The sequence below is a fragment of the Vulpes lagopus genome, chromosome 16, assembly GCF_018345385.1.
Source record: "Vulpes lagopus strain Blue_001 chromosome 16, ASM1834538v1, whole genome shotgun sequence".
Lineage (NCBI taxonomy): Eukaryota > Metazoa > Chordata > Mammalia > Carnivora > Canidae > Vulpes > Vulpes lagopus.
The window spans coordinates 1,058,960-1,083,762 of record NC_054839.1 but is presented as its reverse complement, the minus strand read 5'-3'; the positions used below and the strand labels follow the sequence as shown (position 1 = coordinate 1,083,762).

General features: G+C 52.1%; 1 protein-coding gene across 8 annotated transcripts in view; it reads left to right on the top strand.

Annotated features, from left to right (window-relative positions):
* ATP11A (ATPase phospholipid transporting 11A) overlaps positions 1-24,803 on the top strand; it is a 130,950-nt gene that overhangs the window by 95,470 nt on the left and 10,677 nt on the right. For 7 of the 8 annotated variants that reach the window (XM_041730875.1, XM_041730873.1, XM_041730872.1 and 4 more), the window contains 11 exons: positions 1,593-1,696; positions 8,466-8,647; positions 10,749-11,000; positions 12,502-12,676; positions 14,456-14,558; positions 14,693-14,838; positions 15,324-15,383; positions 16,447-16,574; positions 18,104-18,239; positions 23,657-23,722; positions 24,372-24,475. In XM_041730875.1, the coding sequence (XP_041586809.1) occupies positions 1,593-1,696; positions 8,466-8,647; positions 10,749-11,000; positions 12,502-12,676; positions 14,456-14,558; positions 14,693-14,838; positions 15,324-15,383; positions 16,447-16,574; positions 18,104-18,239; positions 23,657-23,722; positions 24,372-24,475 (1,456 nt within the window). Of the gene's footprint in view, positions 1-1,592; positions 1,697-8,465; positions 8,648-10,748; positions 11,001-12,501; positions 12,677-14,455; positions 14,559-14,692; positions 14,839-15,323; positions 15,384-16,446; positions 16,575-18,103; positions 18,240-23,656; positions 23,723-24,371; positions 24,691-24,803 lie in introns of all 8 variants that reach the window. The other variant, XR_005984033.1, reaches the window with a different exon arrangement.

Genomic DNA, 24,803 nt, shown 5'->3' with positions numbered 1-24,803 from the left:
CCCCACCACAGGAAGTGAGGCAGCCGTGACTCACCTGCCCCACCTGTGCCACCTCCTGAGCAGGGCACCTGCAGCTGCGGCCAGGGAGGCTCGGAGGACCCCTCATAAACAGCTGCCACCATCCTTCAGAAGGGCATCACGGAGCCTGAGAAGGAGCTGGGTCATGCTAAGAATCTGTCCACGGCAGCCACGCCATTCCAGGGCCCCTTCCATGGGGAGACGTCTGCCTGTCCTGAGGGCTCCCCTGCAGAGCCGCAGGCTTCCCAGGACACAACACATGCTAGCTCAACCAGAAAAACGTGTTGGAGAACACATCCTGACATCGTCTTGACTGCCCTTCTTACTGTAAACTGTGTCTGAAGAGATTAGGTCTGGAGTCAGGAATGGGCTCTGCACCCAGGCTGGTTGTGAGGCCAGCCCAAGGCCCCATTCTCTGTGGCTCATGACAAGAACCTGGGCCCCGGGCCCACACAGTTGGCGGGTGTGCCCTGGGGATTTGGCTCCCTGCCCTGAAGGGCTCCAGGCTGGCTCTCTGTGCTGGCGCTCGAAAGTTACTAGCCACCATCCTTTCTGACGCAGGTTGACCTGAGCCTCAGTCTGGTCTCAGGACTTTGTGAGCAGGAATTGTGCTGTTGAGATGTTCTGCATGTGCCACCAGAGTGAGTCCCTTCTGGGATCAAGGGAATAGCATGGATGGGCTCAGGATACTGTCGCTCAGCTTGGGCACCTTTGTCCAGCCCAGCGGTCTTGGTAGCCATTGCCCCAGGTGTGGCCCTTCCCTGCCCGCCCACCTGGCACCGTGGCTGCGGTAGGACAGTCGCCTGCTCCACCCAGTGCCCTTGGACCTGGTTTCCCCCATGCACCTTCTGAGGGCTGCCAGCATCTAGGGATTCCAGGGATCTGCGCCAGGCCAGGAGCTCAGCATCTGGGCTTACACCCGGTTGTGGCCACCGCTGCTCTGATGGACCAACCCCACAGTGCTTCCAGGAGCCACCGACAAACGAAGCCGGCCAGGTGACGTGCTTCGTGGCTTTCGGTGGCTGGAGGAGAAGGGCGCTCCACGTGCAGGGGCCTGTTGACTAGAGCTGGCGTCTTCTGTGTCCTTGGTCTGCTCTCCATCTCATACTGGAGTTCCCTGCTTATCTGAAAGAGAAAATCGGTTTATCTTGAGGGCAGGGAAGCATATGTCTGCAGGATGAGCACCTGTGAAGCCGCTGGGACGTGATTGAGGACACTTCACAACAGGTTTCCTGTGTGTCTTGTTAGCATGAAGGACAGCCAGATGCTCACTGCAGCTTGTCAGCGTAGGGGGCCCATCATGGGCTGGTCATGCCCCTGTGTCCACCTGGCCCGGGCCAGCCACACGGCGGCAGTGGTGACCAATCTCCTTGGTGCTGAACTGTGAGGTCTGAGGCTGTGGGAATAAACGTACAACATTCTCCTAACTGAACATGGTAACTGGTCTCAGGAAATCTCTACAATGGTCTCAATACTGGCGTTCCTATTTTTGTTTCTTTATAAAAGAATAACGTGAAAAATAAACTCGTCTTCCCCACATATGATCAAACATCCTTTTTCCCTTTGTTTTATAGGAGAAATCTATCTGTTCTGCAAAGGAGCAGATTCTTCGATATTTCCCCGAGTGATAGAAGGCAAAGTGGACCAGATCCGGGCCAGAGTGGAGCGCAACGCGGTGGTGAGATGAGGCTGGCAGGGGCGGCATGCACATCCCAGCTGGGGGGCCGGGTGGGGGGCAGCCTGGCTACCAGCGTCCTTTTCTGTCCCCTGAGGGACGCACTCTGAAGGCCACACGTGGAATGGAAACCCGTCAATGCTATGGCTGTGTGTGCTTCCATCGTTGGGGGCTAACCTGGTGGCTAGGCTGGTGGTTAAGGGATCAGGATTATAAGCAGGTCTGTGGGGATTGTGGGGGGTCCTGAGGATTTCTGGTGATTCTCATCAACACAGTGAAGTCCCTTTCCATGGTGGCATACCCAGCGTGGCTCACCGCACTCCCGTTCTTAAGGGCACCACTCCACCTGTCCCACATGTCCCGCAGTGTTCGCCAGTTTGCCTGAGCCCCCAGCCTCATCGACTGGCACCTCCCCTGCCTCCGGTGCAGGAGAGCATGTGCCTCTCTGACTCGAGACCATCCTGCTCTCCACACCAGACCTGAAGCCAGGGACTGTGGCTACTCACAGCCTTGTCCTACTGCTGCAAACCACAGAATTTCATGTGTAACGGTCATTATAAACCAAGGAGGGTTTGGCCACAGAAATCTCGGAATACGGGTCGGGAATCATCCACCTTGCATCAGGCTGTTCGGGCCATTCCTGCCCACGGCAGCTGCTACACACTTAGACCTGGTGGGGTGTGTGGGTGCCCACTGACACCTGCTGGCCAGGTAAGGAGCTGCCCTGAACCAGCACGGACCCTTAAGGACGTGCACATTGGAGATGATTGAGCCTTGGTGTATAGGACAGTCATGGTCACTCAACCCACTGCCCACGGAGGCAAGGGTTCTATTTGTGAATGGAGGGCTTCTGTGAAGTGCCGTGAGGGCACACACGCAGGTGCAGCCATCTCTGGGTTTTGAGTGTCAACACAGGTGTGCCAGGTTACTCCCGGGGGGGTGGGCAGCACCATCTGCGAGTCACTCTGGCACTGGGTCTGAAATGACAGGTGGCCTGGCTCCTGTGACAGAGGCTAGGATACCGACCATGCTCGGACGACCCCAGCTGTTGAACAGGTCTGGGCCTATCTGTGGTACACAGAGACCCAGGCCACTGCCCAAACTCCAGGTTCTGTGCCCAGGATGCTGAGAGGATGCTCCCCACCCCTCTGGGGTCCTTTGTCCACCCCTCCCCTTCCCTCAGGGGACCACAGTGTCCACCCCAGGACTCTGTGTGTTCCATGAGAACAGCTGCTGGGTGCACCTGAGAAGCACGCTGACTTTGAGACAGCGTTTCCTGGTGCCTGCTCCTGTGCACTGTGTGCTGGCAGCACAACTTCCTGGTCCTTGAGGCCCCTGACGATCACAACTGGCTTTAAACTCTCCTCTCCATACTCTGTAATAACCTCGCATCTGGCGCTAAAGGTCGCACCAGGCAATCTGCCGCCACATCTCGTGACCTCCTCCCGAGTGGCTCCAGGACCCACAGTGCCCCGTGGCAGTGCTGGAGCTTCTCGCCAGGACCTGTCAGACGGCTCGGCACAGGTGCTCTGTCCTGCGGCTCCTGTGTGCCCACTGCCCTCCCTGGCTGCACGGCGACAGGAGCAGGAAGGCCTCTCTTGACACACATGTGGCCTGTCCACCTGTGAGGCCCTTACAGAAGCAGCTGCGTGTGTGCTGCGTGGACCAGCATTTCCTTTCACTGGAGGGGCCGCTGTCAGGGTGGACATGTTCTCTGTCTGCATCCCATGGCCGTCTTTTGTGGCTGTGTTGGGCTGGCGGCGATGGCGGGCTCTGGCGCGGCTGCTTCCCATCGCCTCAGGCTGCTCAAGCCTCTTGGGTCTGGGGGTCTGTGGTTCTTAATCAAGCTGGGAAGTTTCTCAGCTGGTATGTCTTCAGATGCGTCTTCAGCGCCTACATTTCAGGAACTGCAACCGTGTGGGATTGCGTGCTTTACATCGTTGTCAGGCTCCCTGTGTCTTTTCTTTTGAAAACGTCTTCTGTTTCATTCTGGGTACCTTCTGCCACCCCGTCTCCACGCCCATGCCTCTCACGTGCTGTATCTCGTCAGCCAGCAGCCCTAGGGGGGGTATATCCACCCCAGACACCAGGACTTTCTGTCACCTGCATGTCTGTATTTAACTTCAGGACTTGGGATCCCTGGGTGGCTCAGCGGTTGAGCACCTGCCTTCACCTCAGGGCGTGATCCTGGAGACCCCGGATCGAGTCGCATATCAGGCTCCCTGCATGGAGCCTGCTTCTCCCTCTGCCTGTGTCTCTGCCTCTCTCCCTCTCTCTGTCTTTCATGAATGAATAAATAAAATCTTTAAAAGAAAAAATTTCAGGACGTGGTAGCTTTTTTTGTTTCTCTGCTCGTTCTGCCCTTGGAGCTAGGTGGTTAGCATCCTTGTGATGGGTGATGCTCTCTGCCCTCTGCCTGCTGGGGGACTTTGACTGGACTGGCCCGTGGAATCTGCCTTGCTGGGCTCGGGGTCGCCCTGTGTTCCCATCAGGCACCAGTTTGTCCTGTTTGGATGGTGGCTTTAGGACATGTCAGGTGGGTCCAGGGTATCACTCGGGGGAGCAAGTTCCTCCTCAGTCCAGAGGAGAAGGCTCTGTGAGCCATGAGGTCTGTAGCCTGGCTTCTGGGACAGCACCATCCCCTCTACCTCCTGATGGCTTGTTCCCAGGCTGGGGAACCCCTCAAATGCCCACCGGCCCTCTGGAGATGCCAAGGGGCTGCCAGGAAACCCCAACTCCAGGTCTGAGCAGGGGCACCTATAGGGTCACTGGGTTTGGGACTCGACATTAAGATGATCATGGAATTTCAGGAAGTTGTAAAGATCGTGCAGATGGTGCTCTGTACCCTCCCCCATGACCGTTAGGGTTGTTTCCACCTTGAAGCCGTCAGGAATAAACCTGCGTGAAACCTGTGTCCCGGTCTGTGGACATATGGTCTTGTTTCTCTGGGGTGAACGCCCAAGAGCATGATGTAAGTGGCACTGAGTTTTTTTGAGAAACTCCCACCCATTTTCTGGTGTCTGTAGCCAGTGCCTCTGACAGGCATGTGGTGGCTGAGCCTGCCCAGGCCACTGGCCCCAGTGAGCTCTTGTGTGCTCTGGTGCCATCGGCAACTTGTCCCTACTTGTGTTTTGCCAACTTTCTAAGACCATGGTGAGATTTTTAGCTTGGTTTTTAGGTTGAGTTTTGAGAGTTCTCTAGATGTTTAAGATGTGAACCCTTCATCATATCTGTGATTTGCAAATAGGTTCTTTCATTTCTGCTGCTTCTTTCATCCTCCCCACAGGGCACTTTGCAGAGCAAACGGTTTTAATTCCAAGGATGTCTGTCTTGTGCATTTTCCCTCATGCATCCTGCGATGGAGTCACACCTAGACTCTTTATCGCCATTGGGTACTGAGGGCCCTCTTCTATCTTCCCTTATGTTTTACCTTTAAGTCTGCGATCCATCTTTTGTTGTTGTAAATACACATAATTTGCCTGGTGGCCATCATAAGTGTGTAAATCATTGGCATCAACTACATTCGTCCTCCAGCCATCACCACTCTCTGTTGCCAAGTTTCTGTCACAAACAGAAACTGTACCATGAAGCAAAGTCTGCCCCTTCCCCGCTCTGCCTGGACCCGCCAACCTCTGGTCTCCCTTCTGTCCCCGCACACCTAGCCGTCTTGGGTATCTCTCGTATGTGGGATGATACGATATTTGTGCTCACATGGCCACCTTCTCTCACCTCACAGAATGTCCTCCAGGCTCATCCGGGTGTAGCTGTACCCAAGCTTCATGCCTTTTACAGTGCAATAATACTCCTTGGGATGGATTTGCTGCATGGGCCACATCTTGTCCATCTGTCTGTCTGTTGATGCACACACTGCTTGTCTCCACATTTTGGTAGCTAGGAGTAGTGCTTGTAGGAAGCCTGTTTGGGACCCTACTTTCAGTTCTGTGGTCATGCACCTGGGGATGGAATTGCCAAGTCACGCAGGGACCCTTGATGATCCGCCAGACTGTTTCCTACAGGAGCTGCACTATTTCACATTCATGCCAGATATGCATGAGGATGTCAGCTTCTCTGCATCCTCACTGATGTGCGTTAGTTTCCATGGTTTTATAGTCCTCGTGCTGGGTGTGCAGTGGCATCTCATTATGGTGGTGATTTGCATTCTCTTAATGGCCACAGCTGCTGAGCACATGGTGCTTCCTGACCACTGGGAGGTCTTTGCAGAAATGTGTATTCTGATCCTTTGCCCACTTTAAATTGGGCTGTTTATTTTTTTCTTGTTGAATGGTAGGAGCTCTTTATATATTCTGAATCCTGACACCTTAACAAGAATGTGATTTGTGACCATTTTCTCCCATTCTGTTGGCTGTGGCCTCACTCTCTTGATAGTGTCCTTTGATGCAGAAATTTTAAAATTTTAATCAAGCCCAGTTTATCTCTCATTTCTTTTGTTACCTCTGCTTTTACTGTTACATTTGTAAAACCATTGCCAAACCCAGGATCAGGAAGACTTTCCTGTGTTTTTTTCTAAGAGTTTGACAACATCAGCTCTTACCTTCAGGCCTGTGGTCCATTCGAGTTACTTTTATAAGTGGTGTGAGGAGGGGTCCAGCCTCAATCTTCGTGGGTGGATGTTCAGTTTTCCCAGCACCACTTTTTTGAACAGTCCTGGCACACTGCCAAAATCCCCTGACCCTGCACAGGACGTGGCCAGGCCATTGTCTCTGTTGTCTTCACGCAGTAACACAGTTTTGATTTCTGTCCCTTTCCAGGGAGGTTTGGAATCAGGAAGTATGGGTGTTTCACTTTTGTTGTCCTTCTACGAAACTCTTGGCTATTATCAGAACTTTGAGATTCCACGTCAACATTAGGATGCACTTGCCGTCGGGCTTTCCTGGGTTGCGCCGACCCTGGACCGCTTTGGGTGGTGTTTTGAGGACCAAGATGTCTTCAGCCCGTGGACTTGGGGGCCTCTCCACTTCCCTGGTCTCCTGTAACGTCTTCTGGGAACACGTTGCAGCTTCCAGTCTACACACCTTTTACCTCTTGAACACGACTGATTTTTGAATATTGAATTTGTATTTCAACCATTTACCGACTTTATCAGTTCCAGTGGTTTTCTGTGGAATCTCAGGGTTTTCTATGTGTAAGACCATGTCTGTGAACAGAGGTGGCATCCTTTACTTATCTGGATGCTTTTTTTTCCTGCTTAGGTGCCTTGGTAGGAGTTCCAGTGCTGTGCTGAACAGATGTGACCAACCTGGTCATCCTTATCTCATTCCTGAGTCAGGGCCAGAGCTTTCTGTCTTTTAGCATTTCACAGGCTGACGCCAGCTGCGGGGCTCTCATTAATGCCGTGCAGACATTCCCTTCTATTCCGGGTTATTGAGTGTTTTTTTCTTTCTTTTTTTTTTTTTCATGAAACGGTGTTGGATTTTATCAGATGCTTCTTCTACATCTCTTGAGATGATTGTGGGGGGCTTGGTCATTCTCTCCTGTGTCTCAGGGACTGATTTTTCCTGGGCTGAGTCCTCCTTGCCTCCTTGGGGTAAATCCACTTGGTCGTGCTGCATAATCCTTTAGGTGTACTCTTGCACTCAACTTACTTGAGGACTTTTCATCTGCATTTTTTGGGAAGGATATTGCTCTTTAATTTTCTTTTCTTGTAGTGTCCATGGCTTTGTTGGTATAGTGTGGTCTCATATACAACATCTAGGGTTTGGGTAGCACTTAGCAGGAGGAATCAGGAAAATTTCTACTCCCTGACTCCACAAGTGGAAGCCCCATACCTATTTTTAAAAACAAGTTGTTTTTTTTTCATTTCTGAAAGCTCTGCTTCCCTTCCCACCAACTCTTTGAAGAGCTTCAAGGACAGTAGGAGACATTCACCTCTGTGACTGCGTCCTTCAGCCACATCTGGAGGTCTGAGAAATAGCGAAATATGCGAAGCTTTCTTTTGGCAGTTATAGGAAATTTGAACTCACATACGAGAAAATCTTTAAAAAAAAAAAATCCTACACACCAGGATCCTCCCAGAATTTGGACTGATTGTATAGGAGGACTCTGGCTCTTTTCCTAGGATTAGTTGAGTCAGGGCTGAGACAGAGGGGAGGTCATCCTTAGAGCATCACTCAGACCTTTGTGATGGTTTAGATGGTTTGCCTCATCCAGACAGGAAGGGCACTTTGACTGATGGAATCAAGTGCTTCATGTGCGGCCCTTGAGCTCAATGGCGCCTTGCTGGCTGGGGGCGTGTGCTCTGCATGGTGACATCCAGAGTTACAGTCGCAGTGAATCCACTGTTGTTGGTTCCTTACTTCTCTGTCCCGTGGACGCAGTATGTTTGATAAATAACTGAACAGTTTTTCTTTGGTGGGTGCTAAGTAAGATCAAATGGTATCACAGACTTCCCACGTAAAAAACGTTACTGTAGAAACATCACCTGATATTTACAGTGGAATTTCTAAATACTGTCCTAAGAAAAATTTAACCCTTCATTTGTCAAAATAAAAGAACAAAGTCTTATATTTTCACAGCCCTGATTTGTATTATTGCCATGCTTACCTGTTTGGAATTTAGTAATCTATAATGATTGTATATTTAATGTGCATATAAATAATTCAGGTATAATGGCAATCCTTTAAGGGTTGATTGCCTGTTAATTCTGCAGTCAGTTTGGATGAAAGAGAGGGGATATTGAGAAAGCTCATGACAGATAAAATTCCAGGGGAGTGACACTTGGATTTACAGTTAAATGCTGTGCTATCTCCCGCAGGAAGGGCTTCGAACCTTGTGTGTTGCCTACAAAAGGCTCAATCCGGAAGAATATGAAGGCATTTGTATGCTGCTGCAGGCTGCCAAAGTGGCACTTCAGGATCGAGAAAAGAAGCTAGCAGAGGCCTATGAACAAATAGAGAAAGACCTTGTTCTGCTGGGTGCCACGGCTGTCGAGGACAGGTAGAGTCTGCGCCGTGCCCCATCAAGGCCAGCAGTGGTGGTGCTGAGGCGGCGGGGCCTGCGGGGTGCAGTGGGACTGACTGCCACACCTCATGTCCTCACGTGGACGTGCATCTGCAGCAGGACACGACAGGCCTCAGGGTGGTGTCCCCCAAGGTCGTGCCTGGACCATGTTTTACTGCCGTGAATCAGGACCAGATGGTTGTCTCGTTCATAACACGTCATCAGTAGTCAAGAAACAGTCATTCATAAACCATTCTTTAGCATTCAGTCAAGAATTGATTCTGCTCCTAAAATTTGTCAGCAGCCCTAAGTTCACGCATAACATTTTCGATATGAACGTACTCAGTGTCATTTCTTGTTGAAGAAACTTAAAACTGTGAAGTAGAATATCGCAGAAACTATGACTGATGACTGGTAACATTACCAAATGTGTGTCTCCTGTGCTCCCAAGCCACAGCCGCTCACCTGCCACCATTATGTGTGGAGGCTGGAAGTGAGTTCAGGCCTCGTGCACTAACACACGGGTGCATGTCATTCTTGTGACTTGAAAGCATGGAGAGAAAGGAAAAGAAAAAATACCCCCATTTAATAGAATGAAGCAGACACTTGAGGGCATTTGCTAAAGGTTTATTTCCTGTAAAGTTTCAGAGTCTTTAAGGTATAAATGAACCTGACTGTTAAGTCCTTACTGGAAACCCACACTTCCCAGTGTCTTTAATGACCAGTCTTTGGCTTCCCAACCTCGATAGGGTGTCGGGTGACATGTCTTACACTGCTGTGTCTAGAAGTCCTGTCACTCCGGCCAGATGGGGGCCCAGGTGCCAACACAGGAAGCATAGCTTGCACTCGGGATGGGCCTCAGACTGTGAAGCCATGGCCACTGAGGGTCCCCTGGCCAGGGGACCTAGAGAGGGACATGTGGTGCATTTGCCTGGGGACTGTCCTCGAAGGAGGTGCAGGGAGGGGAAGGTCTAATTGGGGGAGCTGTGCCCGCACACCCTCCTGAGGGTTGAAGGAGCAGATCCACTCAGAGGGAAGACGAGACCTCGAAAACAGAAGTGGCCTGGGGCAGGTGGGAGCCAGCAGCTTTGAAGTGATAATACTCGGTCACAGATCATTTTCCTGAAACCCCAGAACATTTCTGCAGACTGACCTTTCTGGCTTCGGTTTCAGAAAAGTGGAAAGTAGATGAAATTGAGATGTTTTCTGTGTCTCTCGAATGCCGAGGTCATGGGCTTGGGGCTATACTGAAGAGGCCCACCCCAAGTCTCATTGGGTCGCCCCAGTTAGGACCTGAACCCACCAGTACCGGACAGGAGCATGGCACACTATGGCACACTGCCTGCCAAAAGCCAGGACTATAAAGTCTGGAGAGAATGTAAGTCCCACGTGAGGCAGACGTGGCTTTGATACAAGGCCTCCACACACAGCAAGGCAACCTGAGCAGTGTGTGAACTGCTCGTCCGTGTGCGTGCTGCTGCATGCCCACCATCTGGGTTTCCCACACCTCAGATGGGGTTGCTGATGGAGCCTCACCCCATGACCTTCGGTGGAGGCAGAGTGCTTCCCAGCATCACACGTGTGGAGAGCCCAGGGTCTGTGTCGGCAGGTGGTGGAACACAGCTGGCTGTCCCGTATCTTACCTGATTTAGAGGTGCCTGGGCTCCAGTCTGTAAGTGTCAGATTACAGCAGTTCATGCAAAGGAAAGCACAGCGAGTACTACAGATCACCTGTTTTCCCGATCCCATCTTTCCCTGGTTAAGACGGTTTGTGGTCGCTCCTGTGGTTACTTAAAATCCTCCACAAGTCAGGGGTCCCAGCTAGACAGAGCAAGTGTGCTCACCAGGTGTCGAGTATGCAAGACAGACACTTCTTACTATTACACGTTTTCCTGTAAGGAAGTGCTCTCCTGTGAACAGTTAACATGTAACCATAAAAACTCCAGGTGCTTCATGGGAAGATTGCGAGGTAGTGGCATGGTGATTTTTAGTTTGAGGGAACAGAAACAATTTCATAGCTCACAAATTTTTGAGATTCTTTGCTTTGATTCACCTGTGTCACACCCAGGATTGTGTGTCTCATTTCTGCTCTGCTCAGGCTCCAGGAGAAAGCTGCTGACACCATAGAAGCTCTGCAGAAGGCTGGGATCAAGGTCTGGGTTCTCACTGGGGACAAGATGGAGACAGCAGCTGCCACCTGCTATGCCTGCAAGCTGTTTAGGAGGAACACACAGCTACTTGAACTCACCACCAAGAAAATTGAGGAGCAGAGTCTACACGACGTCCTGTTTGAGCTGAGCAAGACTGTCCTGCGCCATAGTGGGAGCTTGACAAGGGACAACTTCTCAGGGTAGGCAGTGCCCCCATCCCACCACAGAAGGGCTGCGTGCCTTCAGTACCCCTGCAGGCAGCCTGGTCCATCCCCGGGGGTCCCCACGGCATCAGTGTGTCTGCGGTGAACCACAGAATTGAGCCAGAGTCATGTCTTTGCAGCAAGTGTGATGTGTCTTTTTGCATAAGATGTGTGTGTGTGTTCACTTTTAAACTGCTGCTTATGGGTGCAGGCTTGACTGATTAATAAAATACTAGGATTGGGATCGTTCTCATTGGCTGATGAGGCACTCGGGCTGTATTGCAGATTCCTCTGGGTGTCTGTCAGTGGAGACAGAAAATATTAATAATGCTTAATATTAATAATGATTATTTCTCTGTTCAGACAGAGCCGGATATGCCCATGATTGTTTTTCCCAAGAACATTCAGCAGTTTTCTCACATTTTATCAATGCTGTCCTTGCTGGTATCAGATGCATGATCTGAGGTTAAGATTTCATGGGAATCATTTTAGATTTTCATTAATGTAGTAAAGCAAAAGCAGCTCTCTCATCCTATGCAAATGTTAGATTATTCATAAGGAGTGGGAGATGCTTCCCTTCACCGATCTGTAGGATTCCTCTGGGGGATTAGAGATGATCTTGTAATTTTGAAACCCAGCAAAAAGACATATGCTGACCGCACTCTTTCCAACTCACGCCCTCCAGCAGAATGCCCCATGAAGGTTGGCTGCAAGCCTGCAGCCCGAGGCTGGTTACCGTGGCCAGGCTTCACAAGTAAAGACAGCTCTACGGGCTGCAGGCACATGTTCTCCATCTGTTGTGGAGAAGTACTAGAATCTGCACACAAAACCACTAGAACTGTGTTTGTTCTGCTTCGGTGGCATGAGATTGTGTTGTTAAAATTCAGTTTCAGAGGACGCCTGGGTGGCTCAGCAGTTGAGCATCTGCCTTCAGTTCAGGGCATGCTCCCGGGTTCTGGGGATCAAGTCCTGCATGGGTCTCCCTGCAGGGAGCCTGTTTCTCCCTCTGCCTATGTCTCTGCCTCTCTCTGTGTGTGTCTCATGAATAAATAAATAAAATCTTTATTTATTTATTTTTTTAAATCTTTAAAAAAAAAAAATCCTCCATTTAGGGACGCCTGGGTGGCTCAGTGGTTGAGCATCTGCCTTTGGCTTAGGGCATGATCCCGGGGGCCTGGGATCGAGTCCAGCATCGGGCTCCCCACGGGGAGCCTGCTTCTCCCTCTGCCTATGTCTCTGCTTCTCTCTGTGTGTCTCGTGAATAATAAATAAAATCTTTAAAAAAATAAAAATAAAAAATAGAACTCAATTTAAAGTGTGGTAGAGGGTGTTACATCCAGTGCTCTAAAGACTATATTGATAAAACAAGGAACCCCAGTTTCTTAATTCCCTGATCATCAATCTATAGCATCTGTAGACATCCCAAAAAATTACATAGTCTTTTGAAGTCTGTGGACTTAGCTACTGAGTAACCTCTCTGGTTTGTGTAACTAAACAGACTGTCTGCAGACATGCAAGACTATGGCTTGATCATTGATGGAGCTGCGCTGTCTCTGATCATGAAGCCCCGAGAGGACGGAAGCTGTGGCAACTACCGAGAGCTGTTCCTGGAGATCTGCCGAAACTGCAGCGCTGTGCTCTGCTGCCGCATGGCACCCCTGCAGAAGGCTCAGGTCAGGCCTGCCCCGGCCTCCACAGGCCCTGGGATGGGTGGAACCCAGAGCCTTGGCGTAGTTCTGACAGCCTCTACTTTTCTCTTTTTTAAATCCAGCAAGGCACCACCTTTTAAAACCAGAAGCAGGAATGGCAGGCATTAAACATGGATCTTACTTGGCTGGTTGTGGTTAGTTAAGAGTTGTTTGAATCACGTGGACAATCGTCCCAGTGGAGGCTGGGAAGCCTGGCCCTGTGTGACTCCTCTTGTGAAATAAAACCACATCACAGAGGTATAATCTCATCTATAAGCATCTGTAGGAAAATCTGTCAGAAAGACAGAAGGGTGCAACTGCTTATTAGGTACCTGCTGTTGTTAGGGAGACAGATACAGTTAACCCACTCGACCTATGGAAAGATTCTGCTGTATGAGTGATGTCATGCTAATTGTACAGAGAAGAGTAAGACCCAGAAAATTGGGGCCACTTGTCTGCAGGATGTGCTTGGAAACTCCAGTCCCAGCATGGCTTCTGGCCTGCAGGACTCCAGACTCCTGTTCTCCTACCACCACATGGTCCACTGGGGACACACGGAAGACATGTTTCTTTTTGATATTTTGTAAAGTGTTATAGAAGACACATGTAAGCACGGGGTCCTACTGGTGTCAGTAAACCTATAGTATGTCTCCCTTTGTCCAGCCACATTTTAGATCAATTGCTCTTCAACTGTTTATGAAAGAAATCTGTCACTTCTCAGCTGACCAAGGGACCAAGGGTTGGGGTAAAACACTGAAAACTACATGTGAAGAGCTCGTTTCTAGCATTTGTAGCACACCACGTGTGTGTGGCACAGCAGAGCCTCTAGAGGTACCAGGACCCACCCCCGATGGGCACCCATGAGACCCAGGAGCATGGCTGCAGGGCTGCCCCACCCCCACACCCCCTGCCCTGTCTTCTGTGTCCGACTCCACGTAAATCTCGTGTCACCACGTCCAGGAGGACAACTCAGGACTTTATGTTCTATCTTCTACCATGTGTTCCATGGCCCTTTTTTTTTTTTTTTTTTCAGTTTTTAACAGACTTTCACAAATGTTTACACATATTAGCATTTCAGACTCTCATCTCGAAGCAGCAGGCAGTCCACATGCCACTCCTCATCTTTTCCATCTTCCACCCTGAACCATGGCACTTAGACATATAGACGGAGAAAAAGTTTGCAAAGAAATGCATACTTGAAATTATTAATTGTATCAAATTGCCAGGTAGGATTTGCACACGTGGCAAGTGCAAGGATTAAAAAAGCAGGAGCACTGAGGAGGGCACTTGACAGGATGAGCACTGGATGTTATACTATATGTTGGCAAATCAAACTTCAATTAAAAAAATATATATAAGTAAAAAAAATAGAAGTAGCTCAGTGCTCAGCAATGGATGCTCAACACCACATAGCGTGTCTGGTAGCCAAACGTGCTGTTCAGGTGCTCCCCTAGGTTTACTGACCATCTGCTGAATCTGTGTGTGCTGCGGTAGTTGACGGCTGCTTCCTTCATGTTGTTTCACCAGCCTTTCTCAGTCTGTTGCCTATAGTCATGCTAGCTGCCTTCTCTTGACTCTGTTGTACTTCCAGCATGAGAGGATCCATCCCGTGTGCAGAGCGGCTTGAACGGAGGAGGGCCACACCAATCAGATCACTGTCCCTTTCTCCTTGACTGACTTGACATCTGTGTTCTTTCTAGTTAGTGAATAATCTGTGCAGATGGAGAACAGAGAAGATAAATGCTACGTTTCTTTATTTTCCAGATTGTTAAATTAATCAAACTTTCAAAGGAGCACCCCATCACGTTAGCCATTGGTGATGGCGCCAACGACGTCAGCATGATTCTGGAGGCGCACGTTGGCATTGGTGAGCCATCTGCACCTGGGTGCCCATGAGGTGGGGAGGGGAGGCAGTGGCGGGACCCGCCACCTTGTTGGTGGTGCCTTGTCTGCTCCTGGCTGCTTTCCCTCCCAGTGCTGAGAGTGGGTCTCCTCCCACAGGTGTCATCGGGAAGGAGGGTCGTCAGGCTGCAAGGAATAGCGACTATGCAGTCCCAAAATTTAAGCACCTGAAGAAGATGCTGCTTGTTCATGGACATTTCTATTACATCCGGATATCTGAGCTCGTGCAGTACTTCTTCTATAAGGTAGGAGGGTGTCCCTGCTGTGGCCGCAGGTGGTGTGCTAAGTGCTGCACAGTGCAGCAAGGGGCAGCTCAGGAGGGGACACAAGTAGCCGACAGGGAGGTAGTGCCATGCTGCCCCCAAGACAGGAGGTACGGCCCGCCTTGTGCACAGATTCGGTGGGGAGCCTGGAGGAACCTCGCCATCATCACGTGATTGAGAGAAGGCAGTTCTTCTGTGAGTCCTGGAGATGATTCATAGATCATGCTCAGGCCACGCTGAGTCCCTGGATGCCATCCGCTCACAAGGCAGTGTGCCTGGTAGTGCCATTAAAATAGGAGCAGACTTTAAAACCTGTTACCCACGCTTCTGAGAACAGGGCACTTTGGGGTCACTTCCTGCAGATATGGTGTGACAGCTGAGGAGGGGAGACACCTCCCACAGCTGAGGAGGGGAGACACCTCCCACAGCGCACTCTTGGACTAACTGGCATGTGGCTTGCCTTTCAGAATGTCTGCTTCATTTTCCCTCAGTTTTTATACCAGTTCTTCTGTGGATTTTCACAACAGGTGAGTCCTGCTGACTGGAGTCAGAAGCTTCCCGGGCCTTACCTCCCTTCCCTTTGGTGTGGCTTGAAGGGGTGAGCAGGCTATAGGGATAAGTAGGCTATAAGAGGAGCAGGCTACAGGGATGAGTAGGCTATAAGGGGAGCAGGCTGCAGGGGGTGAGTAGGCTCTAAGGGGAGCAGGCTGCAGGGGTGAGTAGGTTATAAGGGGAGTAGGCTGCAGGGGTGAGTAGGTTATAAGGGGAGCAGGCTGCAGGGATGAGTAGGCTATAGGGGGAGAAGCCTGCAGGAATGTGTAGGCTATACGGAGAGCAAGTTCCAGGGGTGGGTAGGCTATAAGGGGAGTAGCTTACAGGGGTGGGTATGTTATAAGGGGAACAAGTTGCAGGGAGTAGTAAGCTAAGAGGGGAGCAGCCTGCAGGGGTGAGTAGGCTATAAGGAGAACAGCCTGCAGGGATGTGTAGGCTTCAGGGGGCAGCAGGTCAGGGGTGCAGTGCCCTCCACCTCACACCCCTGTGCAGCCTATCCTCAGGCAAACTCAGGAGCAAACATGGGGGCCCAGTGGCTCCAGTGGGCTTGCTCATGTGGCCCCCAGCAAGGTGCCTGGCGCATGCCTCATGCACATGTGGGCTGTCCCAGGTTTTCTGCCCCTCACCGAGAGGATCAGGTTGGCACCTGAGACCCCCTCCTGAGTGCCTGGTCATCGTGTCCCAGGAGAGCAGCAGCCCCTCAAGGATCCCTTCCCCCTGCAGGGTTGGGACTGGGAATAATTGACACTTGAAGATGGCATCCAAATTGCAGACTTTTCAGCAACCTTGTTTGTTGCAAGTTGGCAGTGGCTGAGGGAGGGATTCATGGTGGGACTGTGGCTCTAACCCTCACAGTTGACGTCATGAAGGGTTGAAAACGTCCTGTTGTCTATAGCTACAGAAAGAGGACTGTATGATTTTTAAGATGCTCATGTTTCTGGGTCTTTGCAAATTAATGTATACGTTTAAACAAAATGTGAAACGAGTTTGTTGAGGGCTGCAGAGCGCGGTTCTCAGCGTGGTTCTGTCCTCCCGCAGACTTTGTACGACACTGCCTACCTGACACTGTACAACATCAGCTTTACTTCCCTCCCGATCCTCTTGTACAGCCTGATGGAACAGCATGTCAGCATAGACACGCTCAGGAGAGACCCTTCCCTCTACAGGTACAAGCCCAGTGGTCCCTGCATGCCACTTCCTGCACAGAAACCCCTGCTCTGGTTCTCTCAAACCCAGAAGCATCCCCTTCAGCTGGTACCCTCACTTCCATGGGAAGCAATGTGACTTCAGTAAATAGACTGCAAATTTAGAGTGAGGATTTGAAACGAGCCTGTCAGCCAGTTTGTATCTAACAAGCTTTTTAGTAGTTAGAGGAGGACCTGGGATCAGAGCTTCCATCCCGGTGACTCCAGTGGTTTGTAGCCTCCATTATCCTTTAAAGCCAAATACATTACCTTCCATGAGATAAAAAGGAAAGTTAGTAGATCTGATGTCATAGTGCTCTTTTTTTGCCAAAAAGTATTTTCTAACAATTGGGAAAAAGTGTTTTTCTGCTGTATTGGAGTGTACTCCAAGATTGCTGGCAGATTCAGTATGTTAACTGTTTTTGTGGCTTTTTAGAGTAAATTCCTCATATCAGATAATGTTAGATGCGTGTGTAGTTTTAAGAATGCACAGATTCTGTGAGCGCTTACCCGGTTTCCCTGGTGGTTACTGCCTGACAATGTCCCACGGAGGGTTGAGCGGTGCCTCCCGGACATGAGCACCAGTATCATCCAGCACTTACTGGGGTGGGGCGGTCCTGCACCCACACACTGCAGACTGCTAGCCAGCGTCATGGCCTTCGTCAGAGTGTTGGCCGCGGCATTGTGTCTGGGAGCCCTGGAGCCCCCCATGATTGCGGTGGGCAGTAAAGCAATCGTGGAGCTCACTGTATACCATCAGGGTTGGCCTCCTGTGGGCTAGCAGCTATATGAGTCACAGCGAGAGTTATGCCAGGAGCCTGACACCCAGTTTGCATGACGCGGGAAGGTCCATGGGCCTTGTGTCCTGATCCATTCACAAGCAGACATGTGAGCGTCTGTCTGCCTTAGGCACATCCGTGTCCCCCTGGAGGGAGGGAACCGAACCCATTGTCTGCTCTTCACCTTTGATCCCATGGGGATGTTGTCCGTGTGGTCCCTGTGCCACTGTAGCATGTTTCCTCTGTTCACTGTCCTCTGGCTCTGCTTCTGTACCGTGGCTGCCCCAAGGCCTTGGTGGAACCAGGCAGAGCATGGGGTGAAGGGACGAGGGGTGTCCAGCAGATGGCCATAGGGTAGGCGGCCAGAGCACATGCAGTGTGTGACTTGGGGACACATTCCATGTGATGGCATGGGGAGGAGCCTGCTGGGATTTCCCCAGAAGGCTATGAGATCAGGGCCAGCCCCAGTGCAGGTGCAGAGGGCATTAAGCAGAGGAGGGGAGCCACACCTGCACAAGCAGGGTGGCCCCCTGCAGACAAACCCTGGGTCCTGGGTACAAGGCCCAATTCTCCATTGCCCACTTTCAGAGCCAGTGGGCTCTGCAGCCTAGGGTGGCACAGTGGCCAAAGGGACTTTCCTGGACAGATGGTCACTGCAGGGCCTGGAGACGGCCTGGTCACCTTGGGGGTTTGGTTTTACTGACCTGCAATCTCACCTATTTGCTTACACAGAGATATTGCTAAGAATGCTCTACTCCGCTGGCGCGTGTTCATTTACTGGACATTCTTAGGAGTATTTGATGCTCTGGTATTCTTCTTTGGTGCTTATTTCATGTTTGAAAACACGACGGTGACCAGCAATGGACAGGTTAGTGCGGAACCACATCTTGTTGACTGGGCTTCTCCAGGTCCCCATCGGGCACGGGGCAGGGGGGCCTGTGTGGCCTGGTATGTGGGCGTCTACCCCTGGGGGCCGCGGGCACCTGTAAGTGCTGTGCTCTGTGTGGCTCTGCTCCCCAGGGAATACCCCTCTTGAGAGCTACAGGCTTGTGGGAGTCCGTCCACCACTAGCTGCTCCTCCAGCTATGCCCATCACTCTGGCATAGCCTATTTCTTATGGGAATTAATTTCATATTTAACACATTGTAGCATTTTTTTACATACTTACCTTAAGTATCTGTTGTCTTTGCAAGGAGTAGATTTGTAGTTGGCTGATAGCCAGTCAGCCCTCTGGTCATTTGCATAATCTCTGGGGGTTGTTTATTCGTATCTTGCTTTTGTCTTTTTGCCACTGGCCTCCCTCCCCACTCTCAGATAATGACCACCAACACACACATGGTAAGAAAACTGTGGGTTTGTCCTTTATGTTTTGAAGTGCATTAAAAATAAAATATTTCTCGAAATATTTTCACTTGTGGCGACTTCTGTGTGCTTTGTCGGTAGAAACCTGTGGGCTGCCGCCGGCCCCCACGTGGGGCCAGCGCTGCATTAGACGAGTATGTCTGCATCTGGTTTTGTACTTGCTGTTTCTTCTCTCAGTTTCTGTGTCAGGCTGGCCAGCCGAGGAAGTGGTGGTTTTTAAGTGGATTTGATATATTTAAACGTCCCTTAAACTTCCATGCAAGGCACCGTTCCAGGTACGGGATGCCCAGTGGAGACGCAGCACCAAGTGTTGGGCACAGGTCAAGAATAGCAGGTGCACATGGGGGATGCTCAGGTGCATCCCCTGCTGGCGTGTGAAGGAGGTGATCTGTGGGTAGAAGCTCCCCGCGCCGCATGAGGGCCTCTCCTCCTACTGAGTCCTCCTTCTGTCTCTCGGGAGCACACTCTCCCTGCCAGGTGGGCGGACTATTCACTGGCGAGTGGCAAGTTTTTTCTTTCCTCTCATTACTAAAAGGTGCTGCTCTTTCATTGTAACTTAAATCAACTTTTCCTAAATTGATCTTGAAAACGTTTTAAACATTTCATTGGACTTTTTTAAAGCTTGACCTTTTTTTTTTTTTTTTTTTAAGCTTAACATTTTTCTAGGATTCGTTCTTTGTCTTTGTTCCCCTGGGTAACCCCTGAACACTGGCAGGGACTGTGCTCCTGCAGGGCATCCACGGGACTTCTGTCCTGCACGTACCTTGGGAAGAACTAAGATTTTGTGTCTCCAGAGCTGGGACGTCTGGACCGAGGTCAACTGTCAGTACCGCGAACGGCTCCTCACCTGGGCCTGAGTCCAGACAGATTAAGGACTGTACAGATTAAGGACTGTACACTCTCAGGCACTCAAACTCGGGGGTTTTGTGTAAAATTGATGGTACTATTTTATTCCGCTCCTTAGTTGCCTCCGTCTCAATAGAACTTAGCAAAGTGACCGGTACCTCCCGAGCATCCCTAGGACACAGTTTCAGTGGGAATGGATATGCACGAAAATATGTGTGTGCCTGTGCACCCTGGACGTGGTCGTGCCCATGACAGGCACGATGTGGCCTTGCAGTGCTGGTCCCTCATGAGGCCTGGGCAGTGTCTCCTCCTCGTGCTCAAACCCCTGGAGCCCTGACATGCTCCTGGCCAAGCCCCCTCCAGCTGCTCCTCATGCTGATGAGGGTCAGGGGGAAGTGGTGCCTTGCAGGAGTTCCTGCCTGTTCCTGGGTGCCTTCTGCTCTCCCCCTGATTGGCCTGTTTCCGTAGGACGCTTGGAGCCTGAAGGACACCTGAACCCTAACCTGTGGCCCAGCGCTTATCCTCATTACCACCACAGGCTGCTCAGTAGCCCAGCAATACTGTGCCCCAGTGCGCAGGTCAGTTGGTACCAAGTAGGGCCTGTAGTGTGAGGTGTTTGCCCACAGTGACACGTTTGAGAGGCAAAATTTCCTGCGGTAGACGGCAGAGAGCCTGAAAACCAGCACTGTGAGAGCGAGTGAGGAGGAACCACGGCACCCGCGGTCTTGAGGGAGCACATTTCCCTCCCGTATCTCAGGGGACAGGAGCCCCCAGAGGCTGGGGCAGCCCAAAGCCACTCCACGCAAGGAAAGGCCAAGATTAAATGCTGTTCTGACTCCAGGGCCCCCCACAACTCCACATGGAGCCTTTCTCATCAGGATGGTTTTCTTACATTCTCATCAGCTTTGGTGCTAAGGTGAGATGGCCCACAAAACTAGGATGGCACTGTAGCCTGGCTCTGTAGTAACCCGGGTACATTGAGGGCCAGTCTCCGGCGGCTGACGGTGCCTCTGGTGCATGCACAGCAGGAGTCTGCTGATGTCAATGCCCATCCATTCTGGCCAACCACCCTTCCTGGCCAGAAGCATTTCGGGGCATGACGGTTCAGAAGCCCCATCCCATCGACGATGGGGAGGTGAGGTCTCCTTGAGATCTACATCATCCTGTAGGAGTGTTCGTAGGTCACGTGGGGTGTCAAGGGATGCTCATCCATCACTTCTTGGTTGGAACATGTTCTACGCAGACACAAGAGCCAACGTTATTTCTCCTGCTGCCGCAAACTAGAGCACTGAGACCGTTCCTCACTCTCATGGAGCAGCAGGTTCAGCTCTGGACGGGGCTGGCACGCGTGGTAACAGAAGTCAGCTGACACAGAGGCCAGATGGTGACCGCACACACCCTAGAAGTAGGGAGTCTGTGTGAAGGGAGCATGGACGGGATTTTTATGGCCGGGATCTTGAGAAAACACAGTTATGTCTGTTGTGGAATATTTTTACACGTGAAAATGAAGTTGGTTGGGTGTGAGGGCTTTTGTGAGCAGAACACTTTCCTACAAGATGCTCCTGGAGAACAGAGGCCCAGTGAGGGGGGACCTGGGGCTCGTGGGTGCTTGGTAGGTGTTCGTGTCCCTGACGGAGGCTGGAAAGTCCCTGGAAGTCTGTGTGGAGGGGAGTGTTCCTGTAGCACACCAGGCCAGGCCTCCTCCTGGGGCGGGACGGATGGCACACAGGGAGCAAACCCTCTGGACACCCTAGCACAGAGGGGGACAGCTGACTTGGGGGGGCATCCTGCCTCCCACCTCTCTCCCCCAAATCCAAAGAAATCATGGTAAACAACTTCAGTAATATTAGCAGTGAGCCTTCTACCTGCAGCAAATAAAGACATTAGTAGACTGCTTTCCCTTTGCGCCTCAACCACTGCTGAGAAAATAGGTTCTAACTCCCTTACGTGAGAAGCTAGTTGAAAGGTACATTCCAGAAACACTTTCCTCCAGAAAGGTGTACAGTACATTTTGTGGCCCCCCCAAACCTACTGTGGAGCTGGGTTCGAGAGCCCTTGAGAGGCTAGTGGAAAGCTGCATTCAAGGGATGCTTGTTCCCAGAGTTAAGCCCAGTGATTTCCATTGGGCCTCCAACCGAATGTGGAGCTAGGGCCTAACTCCAGCGGGTCAGGAACTGTCTGCCCAGGGCAGCACCAGGGCTCGCAACCTCTCCGTTCTGGAGTCGACACAGCTGTGCGCTTCTGCTGCGTGCCTGTAACCATTGCAGCCGAGGCCCACATGCGCTGCTGGTGAGGCATCAGGAGACCTCTCCCCGGGTCTGCTAGTCACCAAGTCTACAGATCTGCCAACTCACGATACTGTTGGTGCACCCCTGTGCCCCTGCGGTGCACCCTCACGCTTCTGCAGTTTGCTGTCATCTGATGCTTCAGAAGTGTTTCCATGCTCCCTGCCATGTTGGGTGGTGACCACAGGCTCATGGTGTCAGGAAGAGCAGGAGGCAGGCCTCCCGCCAGGCCCCTGTGACAAGCCCACTTGGGGTCTGGGCTGCAGGCTGCCCCAACCTGGTGTGGCTCACCCTGTCCTTTTGTCTGCGAACGTCGGCTTCCAGCAAAAACAAATGCAATGTTGTGTCCTGACACCCTGCTGGCCGAGCACTTTCATAGGCTGCTGCCAGCTGCACCCGGTCCCAGAGTTTAACATTTTTCCTGCCCCCAAAGTTAACATTGACAAGACAGCACTTCCTGACCAGAGTTCCTTCCCTGGGCATTACTGCCTATTAGGGCTGGAAAGTTGCAGGCTTTCATGGGGCCGCCCTGGGCAGTTAGCAGACCCAGCCCCACCCGCGAGATGCCAGGAACTCCCTCCCCAGTGCAGCCACCAGCACCGTCTAGGGACTTTGCGGGTGTCCCCAGAGGCAGAGTCGCCTCCAGGAAGCCACCCGTGTGTTGTGTCAGAAGCTCGTTTTGCTCCCAGGGATGGACAGGTGTCAGTGGGGGTCTGTGGGCGCCCGTGTGCCACAGGAAGTCCTCACGGCAGTTCAAGGTCCTACAGGGAGCTTCCTGCCTCCCCGGACGTGTGCAGAGGCCCAGTAACTGTGCCCCCGCAGCCACATGTAGATTCGTTCTATGTTGAAATCTAACCACACAAAGCCGTGGTGTTCCAGCTTTTTAATTCTTTGTGAACTAGGGCTGCTTTCTTTCAAAGAAGTCGTAGGTGCATTTTCTAAGAGGCATGGTCCCCGTACACCAGGAGGAGGCTGTGCTAAGGGGATTCTGCAGAAATCTCAAGGAGAATAGCTCCCGTGGACTAAAATCCCCCAAGGACTGGTTTTTCCCCAATGAGAAAGTCAGTATTTTGCTTTCTGTGTCTGTGTCTGTAGTTGAGAAATGTCTTGTTTTTGTGGTTTGAGCCTGTGTTTTTACTGGTGCAGCTTCGCAGTGCCACACAGAGTCTTGCTGCCCCCGGCAACCGCCCCCCCAGCAGGTGGGCATGTCCCGCTGGGGGCTGGGGGCTTGGGGCTGGAGGCCAGCACTCGCCTGTGGGCCTGCCTCCAGTTCCCCTCACCCTGTGATCCTGGCTGGCGGTGTTGCCGTTGGTGACATGGTCATGACGTGGTCATGCTCTCCCGCCCACCAGCGGCTGGTGGTTGGTTCTCAGGGCAGGCAGGTGTTTGAGTTTGGAGGACAGTAGCCAGCCCTCCTGAATTCACTCTGAAGCGTGCAGGAGCGCAGAGCGGGGAGCGGGGCCGTGTCCCTCCCATGTGAACACAAGGCTACAGAGCTGCAGCCGCCCTGTGCGCACCACGCTCCAGCTCCTGGGGACTCTCCCCGCCGTCTGCCTTGTTAAGACACTGTCTGTTGAGTGTGGAGGGGCCGGCATCCAGGGCCCAGCAGGACAGGCTCTGAGCCCTTCCCTGAGCTGCTGGCCTGGCCCTGGCTTCTGTCAGTGACAAACTTGGTCCGTGTGTGTGTGGGGTCTGGGCTTCTGGCACGGGAGCATGGTGAGACAGTCCTGTTTTGAACGTGCAGGAGGAGCTGTGTGTATTAAGTGGAGACTCTGGACTCTTTTCCCTACAGATCTTTGGAAACTGGACGTTTGGGACGCTGGTGTTCACCGTGATGGTATTTACAGTGACACTGAAGGTGAGTTCCTGCCACAGACATTCCTCCTTACGGCCCAGCCAACCACTGTGGGCACGCCACCCCGTCTGTCATCAACTGGGCACAGGCTGGACACCCCCAGGGCCGCAGCCCCTCAGGATGCAGCCCCCCCAAGCCACACACCCCAGGCCCACCCTCCCTAGGTCCGCACCCCCCGAGGCCCCCCCAGCCCTGCACCAGGCGACCTGCTCTGTGAACTAGAATTACACAGAAGGTAAATGAGGGAATGAGCTTTTTGTTGGAAATGAGTCAGATTCAAATTCTTTAAAACAGCGAGCAGCCCCCACACACACACAAACAGTGAACGCATTGGGGGAATTCATGTCTTGTCACAGTCAAACCAGGGTCCGTGTTCAGTGTGCGTCCTCGGTGGGAAGGCAGCTGACAAGGTAGCTGCTCCACTGGGTTCTCCGCGTGTGGGAGACCCTCCAGGCGTGTCCCTGGGATGTGTGGGCGGTGCCTTCTCTCCTGGGGAACCTCAGGTTCCCTTCTTCCTCAGCAGGTTTGTGTGGGCGCTTTGGCCGCTGGGGAGCCAGGGTGGTCTGTCCAGTTGCATCTCTTCTCCTTGGCTTTCAGTCCTTGCTACCGCGGCTCCTTCCAGCCCACCTCACCGCCCATGTCTGTGTTTCAGCTGGCGCTCGACACGCACTACTGGACGTGGATAAACCACTTTGTCATCTGGGGGTCGCTGCTGTTCTACATCGTCTTCTCCCTCCTCTGGGGAGGGATTATCTGGTAGGAGCTCGGGGTACTCACGGTCCTGCGGAGCTTGCTTCCAGAGCCCCAGCGTGCATCCCGCACGACCTCGTTCCTGCGGCAAGGCGTGGTGCCAGCCCAGAGCCGCTGCCTGGACCCACGTTCTCTGTGGGGGAGCAACGCTGAGTGGCACGTGATGAGGCTGGAACGTGGGAGTGGGTGCCCAGGCTCCAGGGACCTCCTTTAGATTGCAGGTCAGAGAAGACCTTTAACCCAGGGCCTGGGAGGGGGCCGGCCTGCTCATCTCGGGTGTCCTGGCTGCCTCCTGGGGCGAGTCCCAGGTTATATGTGTGTCTGGTGTGTTGAG